The sequence below is a fragment of the Ctenopharyngodon idella genome, chromosome 1 (assembly GCF_019924925.1).
Source record: "Ctenopharyngodon idella isolate HZGC_01 chromosome 1, HZGC01, whole genome shotgun sequence".
Classification (NCBI taxonomy): Eukaryota; Metazoa; Chordata; class Actinopteri; order Cypriniformes; family Xenocyprididae; genus Ctenopharyngodon; species Ctenopharyngodon idella.
This window is the reverse complement of record NC_067220.1, coordinates 35655985-35670108: the sequence shown is the minus strand read 5'-3', so window position 1 is coordinate 35670108 and position 14124 is coordinate 35655985. Positions and strand designations below refer to the sequence as shown.

At 39.2% G+C, this 14124-nt stretch overlaps 1 protein-coding gene across 1 annotated transcript; it reads left to right on the top strand.

Annotated features, from left to right (window-relative positions):
* The first annotated feature begins 2449 nt into the window (after positions 1 to 2449).
* On the top strand, positions 2450 to 11075 carry LOC127510972 (mucin-2). The gene is made up of 7 exons (XM_051891180.1): positions 2450 to 8413; positions 9098 to 9276; positions 9390 to 9511; positions 9628 to 9695; positions 9815 to 9918; positions 10026 to 10183; positions 10345 to 11075. Exons 1-7 carry the CDS (start codon positions 2664 to 2666, stop codon positions 10438 to 10440), a joined length of 6477 nt encoding a protein of 2158 aa, XP_051747140.1. The 5' UTR covers positions 2450 to 2663; the 3' UTR covers positions 10441 to 11075.
* Positions 11076 to 14124: the final 3049 nt, after the last annotated feature.

The window sequence follows — 14124 nt, the reverse complement described above, 5'->3', positions numbered from 1 at the left end:
TAACTGATGCAGCAACCACAACTATATCTGACACCATAACAACAGTTGATGCAATAACAACTTTGACTACCACAAGCACCCCTCAAACATCTTCAACTGTACCACCAATGTCAACAACTAATGCAGCAACCAAAACTATATCTGACACCACAACAACTATTGGTGCAACAACTTTGGCTACCACAACAACCCCTGAAACATCCTCAACTTTAGCGCTAACATTGACAACTAATGCAGCAACCACAACAATATCTGACACCACAACGAGTATTGGTGCAACAACAACAACGACTTTGGCTACCACAAGTGTCCCTCAAACATCCTCATATGTACCAATAATGTTGATAACTGATGCAGCAACCACAACTATATCTGACACCACAACAACAGTTGAAGCAACAACAACAACTTTGGCTACCACAAGCACCCCTGAAACATCCTCAACTGTAGCGCCAACATCGACCACTGATGCAGCAACCACAACTATATCAGACACCACAACAACTATTGGTGCAACAACAACAACGACTTTGGCTACCACAAGTGTCCCTCAAACATCCTCAAATGTACCAATAATGTTGATAACTGATGCAGCAACCACAACTATATCTGACACCACAACAACAGTTGAAGCAACAACAAAAACTTTGGCTACCACAAGCACCCCTGAAACATCCTCAACTGTAGCGCCAACATCGACCACTGATGCAGCAACCACAACTATATCAGACACCACAACAACTATTGGTGCAACAACAACAACGACTTTGGCTACCACAAGTGTCCCTCAAACATCCTCAAATGTACCAATAATGTTGATAACTGATGCAGCAACCACAACTATATCTGACACCATAACAACAGTTGATGCAACAACAACTTTGACTACCACAAGCACCCCTCAAACATCTTCAACTGTACCACCAATGTCAACAACTAATGCAGCAACCAAAACTATATCTGACACCACAACAACTATTGGTGCAACAACTTTGGCTACCACAACAACCCCTGAAACATCCTCAACTTTAGCGCTAACATCGACAACTAATGCAGCAACCACAACAATATCTGACACCACAACGACTATTGGTGCAACAACGACTTTGGCTACCACAATTGTCCCTCAAACATCCTCAAATGTACCACCAATGTCGACAACTGATGCAGAAAGCACAACAATATCTGACACCACAACAACTGTTGATGCAACAACAACAGCTTTGGCTACCACAAGCACCCCTCAAATATCTTCAACTGTACCACCAATGTCAACAACTAATGCAGCAACCACAACTATATCTGACACCACAACAGCTATTGGTGCAACAACTTTGGCTACCACAAGGACCCCTGAAACATCCTCAACTGTAGGGCCAACATTGACCACTTATGCAGCAACCACAACTATATCTGACACCACAACAACAGTTGATGCAACAACAACAACTTTGGCTACCACAAGAACCCTTGAAACATCCTCAACTGCAGCTCCAACATTGAAAACTGATGCAGCAACCACAACTATATCTGACACCACAACAACAGTTGAAGGAACAACAACAACTTTGGCTACCACAAGCACTCCTCAAACATTCTCAACTGTAGCGCCAACATCGGCATCTGATGCAGCAACCACAACTATGTCTGACACCACAACAACTATTGGTGCAACAACAACAACGACTTTGGCTACCACAAGTGTCCCTCAAACATCCTCAAATGTACCAATAATGTTGATAACTGATGCAGCAACCACAACTATATCTGACACCACAACAACAGTTGAAGCAACAACAACAACTTTGGCTACCACAAGCACCCCTGAAACATCCTCAACTGTAGCGCCAACATCGACCACTGATGCAGCAACCACAACTATATCAGACACCACAACAACTATTGGTGCAACAACAACAACGACTTTGGCTACCACAAGTGTCCCTCAAACATCCTCAAATGTACCAATAATGTTGATAACTGATGCAGCAACCACAACTATATCTGACACCATAACAACAGTTGATGCAACAACAACTTTGACTACCACAAGCACCCCTCAAACATCTTCAACTGTACCACCAATGTCAACAACTAATGCAGCAACCAAAACTATATCTGACACCACAACAACTATTGGTGCAACAACTTTGGCTACCACAACAACCCCTGAAACATCCTCAACTTTAGCGCTAACATCGACAACTAATGCAGCAACCACAACAATATCTGACACCACAACGACTATTGGTGCAACAACAACAACGACTTTGGCTACCACAATTGTCCCTCAAACATCCTCAAATGTACCACCAATGTCGACAACTGATGCAGAAAGCATAACAATATCTGACACCACAACAACTGTTGATGCAACAACAACAGCTTTGGCTACCATAAGCACCCCTCAAACATCTTCAACTGTACCACCAATGTCAACAACTAATGCAGCAACCAAAACTATATCTGACACCACAACAACTATTGGTGCAACAACTTTGGCTACCACAACAACCCCTGAAACATCCTCAACTTTAGCGCTAACATTGACAACTAATGCAGCAACCACAACAATATCTGACACCACAACGAGTATTGGTGCAACAACAACAACGACTTTGGCTACCACAAGTGTCCCTCAAACATCCTCATATGTACCAATAATGTTGATAACTGATGCAGCAACCACAACTATATCTGACACCACAACAACAGTTGAAGCAACAACAACAACTTTGGCTACCACAAGCACCCCTGAAACATCCTCAACTGTAGCGCCAACATCGACCACTGATGCAGCAACCACAACTATATCAGACACCACAACAACTATTGGTGCAACAACAACAACGACTTTGGCTACCACAAGTGTCCCTCAAACATCCTCAAATGTACCAATAATGTTGATAACTGATGCAGCAACCACAACTATATCTGACACCACAACAACAGTTGAAGCAACAACAAAAACTTTGGCTACCACAAGCACCCCTGAAACATCCTCAACTGTAGCGCCAACATCGACCACTGATGCAGCAACCACAACTATATCAGACACCACAACAACTATTGGTGCAACAACAACAACGACTTTGGCTACCACAAGTGTCCCTCAAACATCCTCAAATGTACCAATAATGTTGATAACTGATGCAGCAACCACAACTATATCTGACACCATAACAACAGTTGATGCAACAACAACTTTGACTACCACAAGCACCCCTCAAACATCTTCAACTGTACCACCAATGTCAACAACTAATGCAGCAACCAAAACTATATCTGACACCACAACAACTATTGGTGCAACAACTTTGGCTACCACAACAACCCCTGAAACATCCTCAACTTTAGCGCTAACATCGACAACTAATGCAGCAACCACAACAATATCTGACACCACAACGACTATTGGTGCAACAACGACTTTGGCTACCACAATTGTCCCTCAAACATCCTCAAATGTACCACCAATGTCGACAACTGATGCAGAAAGCACAACAATATCTGACACCACAACAACTGTTGATGCAACAACAACAGCTTTGGCTACCACAAGCACCCCTCAAATATCTTCAACTGTACCACCAATGTCAACAACTAATGCAGCAACCACAACTATATCTGACACCACAACAGCTATTGGTGCAACAACTTTGGCTACCACAAGGACCCCTGAAACATCCTCAACTGTAGGGCCAACATTGACCACTTATGCAGCAACCACAACTATATCTGACACCACAACAACAGTTGATGCAACAACAACAACTTTGGCTACCACAAGAACCCTTGAAACATCCTCAACTGCAGCTCCAACATTGAAAACTGATGCAGCAACCACAACTATATCTGACACCACAACAACAGTTGAAGGAACAACAACAACTTTGGCTACCACAAGCACTCCTCAAACATTCTCAACTGTAGCGCCAACATCGGCATCTGATGCAGCAACCACAACTATGTCTGACACCACAACAACTATTGGTGCAACAACAACAACGACTTTGGCTACCACAAGTGTCCCTCAAACATCCTCAAATGTACCAATAATGTTGATAACTGATGCAGCAACCACAACTATATCTGACACCACAACAACAGTTGAAGCAACAACAACAACTTTGGCTACCACAAGCACCCCTGAAACATCCTCAACTGTAGCGCCAACATCGACCACTGATGCAGCAACCACAACTATATCAGACACCACAACAACTATTGGTGCAACAACAACAACGACTTTGGCTACCACAAGTGTCCCTCAAACATCCTCAAATGTACCAATAATGTTGATAACTGATGCAGCAACCACAACTATATCTGACACCATAACAACAGTTGATGCAACAACAACTTTGACTACCACAAGCACCCCTCAAACATCTTCAACTGTACCACCAATGTCAACAACTAATGCAGCAACCAAAACTATATCTGACACCACAACAACTATTGGTGCAACAACTTTGGCTACCACAACAACCCCTGAAACATCCTCAACTTTAGCGCTAACATCGACAACTAATGCAGCAACCACAACAATATCTGACACCACAACGACTATTGGTGCAACAACAACAACGACTTTGGCTACCACAATTGTCCCTCAAACATCCTCAAATGTACCACCAATGTCGACAACTGATGCAGAAAGCACAACAATATCTGACACCACAACAACTGTTGATGCAACAACAACAGCTTTGGCTACCATAAGCACCCCTCAAACATCTTCAACTGTACCACCAATGTCAACAACTAATGCAGCAACCACAACTATATCTGACACCACAACAACTATTGGTGCAACAACTTTGGCTACCACAAGGACCCCTGAAACATCCTCAACTGTAGGGCCAACATTGACCACTTATGCAGCAACCACAACTATATCTGACATCACAACAACAGTTGAAGCAACAACAACAACTTTGGCTACCACAAGCACCCCTGAAACATCCTCAACTGTAGGGCCAACATTGACAACTGATGCAGCAACCACAACTATATCTGACACCACAACAACAGTTGATGCAACAACAACAACTTTGGCTACCACAAGAACCCTTGAAACATCCTCAACTGCAGCTCCAACATTGAAAACTGATGCAGCAACCACAACTATATCTGACACCACAACAACAGTTGAAGGAACAACAACAACTTTGGCTACCACAAGCACTCCTCAAACATCCTCAACTGTAGCACCAACATCGGCATCTGATGCAGCAACCACAACTATGTCTGACACCACAACAACTGTTGATGCAACAGCAACTTTGACTACCACAGGTGCCCCTCAAATATTCTCAAATGTACCACCAATGTCCACAACTGATGCAGCAACCACAACTATATCTGACACCACAACAACAGTTGATGCAACAACAACAACTTTGGCTACCACAAGGACTCCTGAAACATCTTCAATTGTAGAGCCAGCATTGACAACTGATGCAGCAACCACAATTGTATCTGACACCACAACAACAGTTAATGCAACGACTTTGGCTACCACAACCACCCCTCAAATATCCTCAACTGTACGACCAATGCTGACATCTGATGCAGAAACCACAACTATATATGACACTACAGTAACAGTTGATGCAACAACCAATTTGTCTACCACAAGGACCCCTGAAACATCATCAACTGTACCACCAATGTCGAAAACTGATGCAGCAACCACAACTAATTTGTCAACAACCTCTACTGTGCTTGAAATAACAACAGCACATCCAACTTCAGCTATTTTTGAGACATCTACATCTTTGGCTTCTGAAACAACACTGAATATAAACCATCCAACAACCACTATTGTGGCTGAAAGCACAACACTTCCAACAACAACTATCGGTGAGACAACTACAACTGTGTCTACCACAGCCACAACACTTTCAACTACAGGACCAAACATTGCAACGGATGTAGTAACAACAACAACTTTGGCTACCACAAAGACTCTTCCAACATTCTTAACATTAACAACTGATGCAGCAACCACATCTCTTGATGCAACAACTACAACTTTGGCTCCCACAATCACAACAACTCCTCAAACAATAGTGGAGAAGTCAACAATACCAACCACTAAAATTCATCCATCATCTGTGACTATGCCTGAAACTGCAATAACACTTCCAAAAACTACTACTGTTCGTGAGACAAATACAACTTTGGTTTCCACAACAACAAACCATCCTACAACAACTACTCTGGCTGAAACCACAACAGCACTTCAAACTACAGCTATTGGTGAGACAACTACAACTTTGGCTAATGAAACCACACTGACTACAAACCATCCAACAACCACTGTTGTGGCTGAAACCAAAATACTTCCAACAACAGCTATTGTTGAAACAACTACATCTTTGGCTACCACAACACTTTCATCTACAGAACCAACCACTACAACTGATGAAGCAACCACAACTATGCCTGAAACCACAACAACTTTTGCTGCAACAACTTTGGCTACCACAAGCACCCCTCCAACATCCTCATCTATAACACTAATGTTAACAATGGATGGTGCAACTAGAACAATGCCTGAAAAAACAACAGTAATTCCAACAACAACTATTGGTGAGACCGCTACAACTTTGGTCTCCACAACAACAAACCATCTGACAAAAACTACTGTGGCTGATATCACAACAACACTTCCAACTACAGTTATTGGTGGGTCAACTACAACCTTGGCTTCTGAAACCAGACCGACTACAAATCATCCAACAACCACTATTTTGGCAGAAACCACAACATTTACAATGACGACAACTATTGGTGGGATAACTACAATAGCTCCCAGAAACACAACAACCCCTTCAACAATAGTGGAGGGGTCAACGAAAGCACCAACTACTACAATTCCAACAACAACCACAACAATCCCTGAAGCCACAACTACTATTCTTGAGACTTCAAATACAACTATTGGTGTGACAACAGCAACTTTGTTTTCTGAAACCACGATGACTACAAATCGTCCAACAACCACTGTTGTGGCTGAAATTACAACACTTCCAGCAACAACAACAACTACAACTACTGGTGAGATATCTACAGCTTCAGCTCCCACAAGAACAATTACCTCCACAAATGTCTCAACTACAGCACCAAATACTACAGCCCATTCAACAACTGCTACTGTGGCTGGTAGCACAATAGCTTCTCCAACTACAACTATTGTTGAGACAACTACAAATGCCATTTCCATAACAACACATCCAACAACCCCCACTGTGTTTGAAACTACAACAGCACTTCCAATTGCTACTATTGGTAAAACAACAACAACTTTGGCTTCTGAAACCACAAATCATTTAACAACCACTAATGTGACAGAAACCTCAAAAGTACTTCTAACTACAACTATTGATGAGACAATTATGACATTAGATTCCAAAACAACAAATCCCCCAACTAATACTACTGTGGCTGAAACCGCATCAACACATCTAACTTCAGCTATTGCTGAAACAACATTGACTACAAATCACCCAACAACCACTATTGTGGCTGAAACCACAACACTTCCAACAACAACTATAAGGGAGATGACAAAAGTTTTGGCTTCTGAAACCACACTTGCTTCAAATCATCCCACAACTAATACTATGGCAGAAACAGCAATAACATTTACAACAATGAAAACTATTGGTGAGATAACTGCTACGGCTTTTACAATCACAGCCCCTTCATTGGAAGTTGAGGGATCAATGACAGCATCAACCACTACAATTCAACCAACAACTATAAATGAAACCACAACCACTATTCCTGCAACAAAAACTTTAGCTTCAGCATCCACAGTTTTGGCTCCCACAGTAAACCATGCCTCAACTATGTCTGAAACCACAACAACTAATATGAAAGAGATAACAATAACCTCAGCTTCCAGAAGCACAATGGCTTCCATAACCACAACAAACCCTAAAACGTTTTCAACTAAAGAAACAACCTCTACACCTCATTCAAAAACAACAACTATGTATGAAGGTAAAACTACAACTATAGCTTCCACAGCAACCCCTACAAAACTGGTGAAGAACTCAACAACAGAACCAAACACTACAATTCATCCAATGATGTCAACTATGGCTGAAACAAAAACAACAACTATTAGTGAGACAACAACATTGGCTCCCAAAAACACAATGACCCCTCCAACATTCTCAACTAAAGCACCAACCAACTCAAAACCAAAACCAACTACAGCCCTGCCTAAATCATCAGCAACTGCCACTGTTACATCAGTAAAGCCAGTCACTCAAACCGCCATATCAGGAACTATACCCTCAAATGTCACTCAGGCTGCAATAACCCGATTCATCACAACTCCAGCTCTAAAAGTGACAGACAGGACATCTCAGAAACCTGGAGAATCACCAAAAGTGTAAGTGTGATGAATACATTTTATTGTGTAAAAGGTAACTATTTTATTCATTCATGTTTTTCCTATATATGAATAATCAATATATTAAATGATTCAATAGTATATTTGAAAATATACAGAATAATATATTGTGTTAATGTATTACAATATATTGAATAATACATAAGGAATTGCCTCTTTTCATATATTGAAAAATATCTGATGATATATTTACTAATATATCATAATGTATGTAATTTTATATTCATTAAAACACTTCATAATATGTAGATGTATATGTGATCGGATGTGGTACTGCATGTGGATAAATATATTGCAGATATATTTACTCATGCAGTATAAACATATATATATATATATATGTGTGTGTGTGTGTACATACATTCACATTTATATGGGAACATGTATGTGCATTATGTACACAATAAAGGATAAACCTTTATGAATATTATATGTAATTCTATTTTTGTGTTAATTTCTAAATATTTTATATGTATCAAGTAGCCATACATCCATACATGGTCAATGCATATATTGCAGTATATTGAAAAATAAAAGCACTAGTTTCCCATATATGGAAATGTATTATGCAATATATTGCATTATATCTTGCAGTGTATTCCCATATATTTTTGTTCTGTAGGGTACTCACCATGCATCATTCTTATTTACCTTCTTTTTCAGGATTGGGAGGGTGATTATTTACATTCGGCTCATATTTATCACACTGGGCCCCATACCAAGTGAGGTTAAAATAGTAGAGTTAGCTAACTCTCTGTTGGACTCACGTTTTAGAATCAAACGAGATCTAAGAGCACAAAGCCTAAATACCCCTGTGAGCTTTGTGAATGTTACTTATAAAAGTAAGTTTTCTCTCCTCTGTTCAGTTGCTAGTAAACAAATTTCCATATTACAGTAAAAAGATGTGTGCATACAGTATCAGCTAATTTGTATTATGTTTTCTTTTCTTTTTAAGAAATTTCTGATACATCATATTCCCTGAATTTTGGATTTGAAATCAAGAATGTTTCCATGTCTGAAAAACCTGAACTCAGGAATGACACATATAAGTTAATCCAGGACCCTATAAATAAACTGGTGAGTTTGATTTGTATTTAAAATAGGCTTTTTTAATTATTCAGCTTTGATTCGATTAAGCTAAACTTTAACTATTATTACACCAATTAATTTGTTTTCCTTGCTGACCTCTTTAGCTGAACCAGATCCTAACTGACCCCACAGCCACTCCATTTGTGTTCAATGAGGACACAATGAATTTCACGTAAGATTTAAACTAAAAAATCTGCTTTGAACTTGGTTTGATATAAAAGGATTTAAAAGAAGAAGCACACTGTGATCTTTTTACATATTTAATTAATGTAGATTTTAATTTCTCCCCAGGGGTAATTCCACCACTATTGAGGCTGATGTGCATTATGTTTTCTCCGAAAAAGACATCAAGACACCCAGTGCCTTTCTCTATGCACTTCTTGTGGTTAATAATGGTATGTTCTTCTGCATAGAAATGTTATTATTAATAGTTTTATAATTCTTTTGAGCTGGAAGGGTTTTTTTGTCTTATCTTAATTATTTTACACCTTCTCATCTACAGAGACTATTACCACAACTACTGCTGCAAGAACCACCTTTTACCCCACAGTGCTGAGCAGTGCAATCACAAACAACAGCACTAGCGCAGCATGGATTGTGGCCATTATTGTCCCTTGTGCTATTGCCATCATACTTGTACCTTGCTGGATTCTCCTTTGTGTAAGTATCATAAAGGTTTAATGAAAGATATGCATATTATAATTGAAATGATTAGTGATAACAGGAATATGATATGCAGTTGATTCAATACATTTCCTGAAACCTATACAGGTTTCTATATGTTTAATTCTAGTCTAACAAGGCTCTCTCTTACTTCTTAGTGTTTGCTCTGTGGATGCTGTACAGCATTAAGAAGACGTTGGCACAGAAGACGGTCATACAATGTACAATACACCACTCGAAACAGCCTTTTCTAGAGAATTAGAGACTCGTTTCAAGAAGGGAAATACATCAGCAAAAATTACTAACGTTGATTACTTATATTACTAATCCAAATTGTTACAGTGGTACTTTAAGATCAGATTTATCTTTCCCAATGAATATGATATCTTAGAGATTTTATAATACACAATTTACTATTTATTATTTTCTTGTGCCTGTATTGCTGGACAGACAGGATCTCAAATTGTGATGAATGTAAATTATTTTCAGAATTTCTCAGAAAAAAAAAAATTATTTAATAATTTACAATGTTTACATTTTACAATAACAATGTTTGTTTTCCAAATAATTTATTTGATATTACACATTTAATTTTAAGGGGCAATCTGGATAATATTAAACCTATTCACACTTTATGCACTTTATCTCCATTTGTGATCATTCAAATCACTTTTGTTCTAATCTGACAAGATTGCCCTACAGCTGTTGACAGGAAATTTGTATTTCATTAAGGCAGCACACTAACCCTAAAGCCACAAACAGCTGATTTCATCTTTTAAATCACAACCACATTGACTACTGTTGATCTAACAGTACGCAGTGTAAACACTATGCATACTATGTCTAAATAAAAACCTTATAATGTTGAAAAATAAACAAATCATATTTATTTTGAATGCTTCGAGTAACTTTTTCAACAATACCAAATAAAAATTAAAACTTGTTTTACACATAGTTTAAAAATACTGGTTTTGTTATAAGCCATCACTTCATAAATTTCTTTAAGATTAAGAAATACTACTTACCAGATCATTAGAATCATGTTGAGCATATGCATCACTAGCTGAAGAACCTGAAGTAAGGTTGCCTGCTGTGTAACATCAGGAATTTCATCTAAGGCAGAAAATATTTTTTCTTCTATATAAAATGCTACCTATACCTTCTTAGCATTTCCCTAATACACTTTTTCCTTTAAATGCACAAAACCAGTTGAATGATGTTTTGTTAAAATCAGTTTATTGGCTACATATTTTATCTATCAAAACATTATTAGCTGTACACTGTTCAGATATGTGCATAGAATGAGTCAAAGACTATAGAATAACACAAGACGTGTCACTCGTATTGTTTTGAATGGGAGAATGTGCAACACACGCAATATGGTGGAATAAGTCCCGCCTTCTAAATAAGAGCCAATCGCCGATTGGTAAAGTCACGCGTCACTGCAGCAGCCGTTAGAAGCTCCGGTTCCTGTAGAAACAGTCAGACGCGCGCTTCCTATAGAGACGCGCAGTTAGGACTGCGCATGCGCATTAGCTTGATCTAGTCAGATTTCATTGGTTATTTCAAAAATTAAATTTAATCGAAAGCTTGGCAAACAGCTTTAGAGAATTTGATATTTCCCCATTCAAAGAGATAGGAGCTACACTTGCATGCCCGAGAGGCGTTTCAAAGATGGCCGCCGAAATGACTTGTCTTAAAGGGACTTTGGAATGAGTGCAGATCAAGTGCATTTCTCAAGGAGGTCTACCTGGAGAAAACTGTCAGCATTCCCATACATATCTAAGGCAGTTGCTCAAGTGTTCTTATTCTTGATAACTCTTTTTGAGCCTGAGCTGAACATGGCATTTGACTGATCACTCCAGAGGTGCACGAGAATAATGCTGGCTGGCAGATGGCACCACAATGTTTCAGGATGAGAAGGCAGTTTACTTGCACAGTTCCACAGCGACTACCCTAAGCTTGAGACAGGGACAAATACACATATAAATAGGTCAGAAAAAGTCCATATACTATAATATGAATATAATGAAATATTTGGTATCACTCAAGAGAAACCCTGTTTCTGTTAGCTGGGGATATACTGTAATCGAACATCTGACACCGCCCACTGCTGAGAGCGACGGTTAGATGAAGATGTTGATTGTCCTAGAAATCGCGTTCCGGGGGAGGGGAAATGGGAACGCGGGGGCACCGCGATGCAACCGCAAAGGGCACTTTCAAAAGGCCACTGCTTTATAAAATAGATTGCTTAAAACCAAGCGATTAAACACGAAAAACAGTGTCAGTCTATCATTTCATCAGAAGTACAACGCTCTCCAGTGTTTTCACTCGTGGGCGTCTGACTGCTACGGACTCGAGAAGAGAAATGAACTGTAAAAGAAAGTGTACTAAAGTGTTTACCAGCCGAAGCGAACTTTTCCAAAAAGTTCGCTTTGGCAAACTGTTTCGAACTTCCAAAACGAACTCCAAACAAACTTCGTTTCGGCCTGATTTTGTTCGAAATGACGTCACATCAGTTCGTTCCTTCTTCGATTTCATTGAAGTATATCGTGGCCTTTAAGGCACTATAGATAACATACGACCTTTCTGGTAAATCCATCTACACAGAGTACCCACTTGTAAGGAAAACTAGTTTTGTCTTTGCTCTTCGATTCCTCTGGGTATGTTTCAGTTACAATTTCTATATTGCTTAATTATGATATCTAAATATGAAAATATACTTTTTTTAGGCTATTGCTGTAATACAGGGAAATTTATAACTGAAAATTTGTTTGACACATAGTAAAATAGCAACACATGATCAACACAACACAACAGAACCAAAAACTAAATTTGACTAATTACAGTACACTAGTACTACTGTACTTTTTAGTAGGCTACATTTTTCTAAAAAACTTTGGATTTCGTTAGGCCCTTCTTCAAAAATATTGAGGAAAAATAAAAAGGAAAAAAAAATCTAACTTTGCATTTTGATACACCACATTGTATCAAACCTTTTAATGAACTCATGGCTGAAAAAGGCAACAACGTCTGTATTATATTACAGACTACACTCATTGTGCTTTATGTTTTTGATTTAATAAAAATAACCAGTTTAGAAATTCCTGGCAAATCGAACCTTTGGTTGAGTTGTATGTTTGTTATTGCACGCAGACTGTGAGACCAGATAAATAAAATCATGTTTTATTGCGGTAGGCAATTCGTATTATTTAGTTTTTTGCATGAGTAAATACCTCGCACACAAACACGTGAACTCCTAACCTAACCTTGCATTTATTCCACTGGCTCAACAACGCCCCCTCATGGGCAGAAACAGTATTCAGGTTTCACAACCATGTAAAACATTATGATGTCGTTTCAGTGCATAGATTATCCCACATCTCCCTTTTTAACAGAGAAAACAATGAAAAACATATAGCGCTGACATCTTACTCTTACTAGACATTGCTTAGAACACAACTCAACAATGAGCAATAAACAATATCCTTTGTAAAGATTAACATTGCCTGAAAACTGTTCAGACTACAAAATGTTATGAAAAACACATTACCACCAATTACAATGGTTGGCCAGACGTGGGATGAATTTTCCCAGGTCGTTCACCATACCAAGAAAACACCTGAACTCAAACGTTTTGTTGGCTCGGGCATCTCTTGGACTGCTGCTGTCTTAGCTGAGTCTGGCTGCACCCCTGAGTCTGAGATAATGTGGCCGAGAAACATGACTACATGCTGTGACAAGGCACAGTTGAGGGTAACGCCAGCATTTTCCATCTTTTGGAGCACATCATGCTCTTCTTGAGAACACCCCCACACAAGCACATCGTCCATGTGACAGACCACTCCATTCAGGTCTTAAGTGACTTGGGTCACTATATGATTTTGGAAGTGCTCAGGCAAAGGGCAAACGATTGAAGAAGTACCACCCAAACGGTG